The sequence below is a fragment of the Callithrix jacchus genome, chromosome 9, assembly GCF_049354715.1.
Source record: "Callithrix jacchus isolate 240 chromosome 9, calJac240_pri, whole genome shotgun sequence".
Classification (NCBI taxonomy): domain Eukaryota; kingdom Metazoa; phylum Chordata; class Mammalia; order Primates; family Cebidae; genus Callithrix; species Callithrix jacchus.
Window position 1 is genome coordinate 95,316,154 of NC_133510.1, and position 5,346 is coordinate 95,321,499.

General features: G+C 34.5%; 1 protein-coding gene across 39 annotated transcripts in view; it reads left to right on the forward strand.

The window, feature by feature from the left end:
• The window catches only part of MGAT4C (MGAT4 family member C), a 934,265-nt gene that overhangs the window by 904,285 nt on the left and 24,634 nt on the right, over positions 1 to 5,346 (forward strand). For all 39 annotated transcript variants that reach the window (XM_054238711.2, XM_035257230.3, XM_035257224.3 and 36 more), the window contains one exon: positions 1,039 to 1,186. In XM_054238711.2, coding sequence (XP_054094686.2) covers positions 1,039 to 1,186 — 148 coding nt within the window. The remainder of the gene's footprint in view (positions 1 to 1,038; positions 1,187 to 5,346) is intronic.

The following is a 5,346-nucleotide window of genomic DNA, read 5'->3' on the forward strand; positions in this document are numbered from 1 at the left end:
AAAAAAGAGAGAAACATTTCTTTCTAATTATGTTTCTCTCAAACACATTCTACGAATTCTAGTAAATCACATACAAGCCAAACAAATAGTCATTTTTATAATAGTATATGAACAATAAAGGCTTCATCAAATGATGATTAGATAAGCAAAATTTACCAATTAGCTTATATCAAAGAAGGGCAGCTAATGACTAAAGAATATTTAACCTGAATATGAATATGTTTTCCTAAAGATGTAATGATATACAAAGTCTGACACCAAATAAATAAAAGAGTTCTAAAATATAAAAGGATCAGACATTACATCCAATGGAATCACACACACACACACACACACACACACACACACTTACTATTATGAGGAATTTTAGTCCAAGATTTCTACACATTACCTTGATTTGGTGGTACAAATGTATCCTAGTAGAAGTTACTTTAGGACATATGAAAATAATTACTGCAATATCACCCAAAACTGGCCCTTCTCAACAGCTACATAGTAGCCACGTAAGAGACTTATCTAATAAAGTATCCAAAATTCAGTTATTGTGTCCTCTACTGCATCTTCTTAATTATTCCTAAAGCTTCACCATCATGAAGACACCTATGTAATCTTTTATTTGACAGTGCTTGAGGAAGAGTAAATAAGGCAATGTGGTGGTAACTAGCCTCAGATTAAATTATAGATTACTGTCAATTTTGAGATCCCTAAATGATTGTAAAACATTTGAAAACTAGCATAAAGGCAGTGAGAGTTTTCATGTAGAAACTCTACATGAAAGAGAATGCCATTATTAATGTGTCCTGTAGAAAAACAAATATAACTGTGGTCTACATAGTAAAATAGGCCAGCCAGCAACTGGAGCAGAACCTCTGGGTAAAAAAATGAGTGAGTTACAGCTTATGATGTCAGTAATTGAGATTTATATAACCCTGCGTACTATATATTGTAGTGTACATTTATTGTGTAAAAAATAAACTTTATTTAATCCATGACCGTCTATTATTTAGATATTTTCTTTGCCTCTTTCTTGGCATTTAGGAAGGAGACAAACAACTTATAAGGGAAACATCCACACATCAACTGAATTCAGAACGCTATGTTCATACTTTCAAGGATTTATCAAATTTCTCAGGAGCCATAAATGTCACCTATCGCTACTTAGCTGCCACACCTTTACAAAGAAAGCGTAAGTATCCTTAAACATTTAAATAAAGAATACATAAAATATTTTGCATTAAAATAATGACAATTAGTTTTATATGTATAGTAAAAACAGGCTTAAGGGCTTTACTAATATAATAAATTCTTTGGGAAAAACTTTAATGTTTCTTCACAAATTACAACTACTGTGCTTGCTGACCTAATACTCTTAATAACAATAAAGTTAAATAAAATGCCTAATCGTAATGTGATACTTTTGAGATTTTGTTGTAGGATGGTATAGAGCAACTATAAAAAAAATTACTTTAAAATTTAGAAGTTAATTTTAAAAATTCCTATGTTCATATTGCCACATTTCCCAATCTCTGTTTGATTTTATGACATGCCACAACTTTTGAATTAATGAAACTCAGTGTTTTAGTTCCCTAAGTCTGCCATAACGAATCTCCACAAAGTGAGTGGCTTTAAAAAACAGCAATTTATTCTCTCATGGTTCTGGAGGACAGAGGTTGAAATCAAGGTGCTGGCAGGACCCCACTCCCTTGGAAAGTTCTAAGGGAGAATCCTCGCCTCATCCAGCTTCTGGTATCCTTTGGCTTTGGAGCAGCACTCCAATTTTTGCATCCATCATCAATTACCTTCTTCCCTTTGCCTTTCGGTGACTTTTCCTCCTTTTATAAGGACACAAGTTATTGGATTTAGGGTCCACATCTAAATCCAGAATTATTGCATCTCAAGATCCTTAACAAATTATATCTGCAAAGATCCAATTTACTAATAAAATTACATTCTGAGGTTCCAGGTAGACACAAATTTTTGGAGGAAACTGTTTAACATACCACAGTCAGTTAAAAAAAAGTATATGTATATGTACTTTTATATATATATATATTTGGAGCCAAGAAGTAATATACTATATTTCTAGGTATCATAGCTTATAAAAAGTAGCATTATCTAATTAGTGTACCACTAAGAAGGTATAAGTATTACAAACTTTAATTATAATGCTATTAATTATAGTATGCAGCCTGATTTTTAAATGTTTCACTGTGTAAAATACAAATCTTAAGCTGGGTTTGATGGTTCATGGCTGTAATCCCAGCACTTTAGGAGGCTAAGGCAGGTGCATCACTTGAGGCCAGGAGTTCAAGACCAGCCTGGCCAAAATGGCGAAACACCTTGTCTACTAAAAATACAAAAATTAGCCAGTCGTGGTGGTGCGCACATTAATTCCAGCTACTCAGGAGGCTGAGGAGGCCTAGGCACCAGAATTGCTTGAACCTGGGGGTGGAGGCTGCAGTCAGCCAAGGTCTTGCCACTGCATTACAGCATGAGTGACAGAGCAAGACTCTATTAAAAACAAAAACAAATAAAAAACAAAATCTTAGAATGAAATACAGTGCTATTATATTAATAAATTATGTGGAGACCACAAAAATTGACTTCTCTTTTAAGACTTATTTATGTGAGTGTATTTGTTATCACTAGGTCAAGGAAATTGTTGAATTAATTTAGATTTCTTAAGATCTCATTTCCTTTCATTCTACCATTTCAAATGTCTACTATTCTTAGGCTTCTTTCTACTTGCCTAAGACTGCCATTCGCTCATCATCACTGATTATTAGAGAAATGCAAATCAAACCCACATTGAGATACCACGTCATGCCAGTTAAAATGGCGATTATTAAAAAATCCGGAGACAACAGATGCTGGAGAGGATGTGAAGAAATAGGAACACTTTTACACTGTTGGTGGGAGTGTAAACTAGTTCAACGATTGTGGAAGACAGTGTGGCACTTTCTCAAGAACCTAGAAATAGAAATTCCATTTGACCCAGTAATCCCATTACTGGGTGTATTTCCAAAGGATTATAAATCATTCTATTATAAAGACATGTACATTCATAGTGGCACTGTTTACAATAGCAAAGACCTGTAACTAACCCAAATGCCCATCGACGATAGACTGGACAAAGAAAATGTAGCACATATATACCATGGAATACTATGCAACCATAAAAAACAATGAGTTCATGTCCTTTGTAGGGACATGGATGAATCTGGAAACCATCATTCTCAGCAAACAGACACAAGAACAGAAAATTGAACCCCGCATGTTCTCACTCATAGGCAGATGTTGAACAATGAGAACACATGGACATAGGGAGGGGAGCATCACACACTGGGGTCTGTTGGGGTGGGCCAAGGGAGGGACAGCGGGGGATTGGGTAGGCTGGGGAGGGAAACATGGGGAGAAATGCCAGATATAGGTGACGGGTGGATGGAGACAGCAATTGCCATGTGTGTACCTATGCAACAATCCTGCATGATCTGCACATGTACCCCAGATCTTAAAGTACAATTTTAAAAAAGCTAAAGCAAATACCATTTTAAAAAATACTGCCATTCATTTTTCTTCTCTGTTATACCACCTTTGCTTAAACATTACTGATTCTCCTTTCCCATTCTAAATTTATTAATGTTTATTGGCACACGTCAACTGCTTTCTACCAGAGGCAATGTAACACAGAGGATAAAGGAGTGGAACAGTTTGAATCCTGATGCAACATCACCTACTATGTGTACCGCCTTGCACAAGTCACCTTATCTCACTGTGACTTAGTGTCCTTGTCTGTAAAGCAGAATGATGGTAACAGCAAACCTATCACAAAAGACCATTTTGACCATTTAAGAGGCATATTACAGATAAATGCCCCAACTCCTGCCTCTTATGTAAGCAGCATATTATAAGCATTGGCTATTATTATTAATGAAGTTTGGTGGCTTAAAGTTTAATGGTACCAGGTAACAGAAGTCAGAATTGTAAGCCAATGTATTTAAACAAAATGTGTAAACCACAACCTCTCTGACAAACAAAATTTTTTTTTGAATGGGGCTTCTTTCAGTATCTTACAAACCACATTATGTAGGTGTCTATATTAAAACAATTATCTTACTGCATATAAAAATTTCCCCATTTTCCAAATAGTGGTTGAGAAATGTTATTCAATTCTGATTCATATGAGAATGAGCTTTAAAAAGTGAAAATATTTTAATAGAATTACATCTAACACTTCTCAGTGCAAACTGTCTTTTCTCAGGGTTTTATTTTATTCTCTATACATATTCTAATTGCTAATTTTAAATGTCTGCATAAAAATTTATCCAGGCAAAATTAGTATAAAATGTGTTTCAAACTTTTTTTTTAAGAAGTGATGCTTATGTCTTAGAACAATGTAATTTAAGAGTTAGCTGGATGTGGGCTGGGGGCAGTGGCTCACGCCTGTAATCCCAGCACTTTGGGAGGCCGAGGTGGGTGGATCACGAGGTCAAAAGATCGAGACCATCCTGGTCAACAAGGTGAAACCCCGTCTCTACTGAAAATACAAAAATGAGCTGGGCATGGTGGTGCGTGCCTGTAGTCCCAGCTACTCGGGAGGCTGAGGAAGGAGAATTGCCTGACTCCAGGAGGCGGAGGTTGCGGTGAGCCGAGATGGTGCCATTGCACTCCAGCCTGGGTAACAACAGCAAAACTCCGTCTCAAGAAAAAAAAAAAAAAAAGAGTTAGCTGGATGTATCTTATATTATTGTTTGCTTTCTAATTAATATAATAGGTACATTTCAATATAAAATTTTGAAGTCTCATTGTATACAATATGATGACAGAAAAAAAACTGAAAATATGTGATGTGTTCTATAAAAAATTTAAAGATGATTGAAATAATTACCTTATTTTTCTTTTTTAATAATTTAAAACTACTTTCTTGGTCTTAACTGTGAGTGCTCTTCTCTTTTAGCAAAACAGAAAAGCAATTTACTTACTTTATTTTTAAAAAGTAATTTGTATGTTATCTAAATACCTGTCTACCTTCTCTAATGGGTGGATATGAGATTATTAAGCTGCAGAACACTTTAAACCACTTTTTTAGCATTTCATGAATAAAAATTCACAGCAATAGGGCTTATATATTATTGTGCTTAAGATGCTATTTATTTTTCATATAAAATATAAACAATGAACTAAGCATAGCTTTTATATATTTAGCTTATTTAATCATAAAATATTCTGTGCATAGTCATTTACTAGATTTACTTAATATGTAATAGTAGCAAGTCTAAGGAATAAATATTTCTATTTTTCTTATTCTAGTTCACATTTATATTCTTTCTGAATTATTTTTTGCAG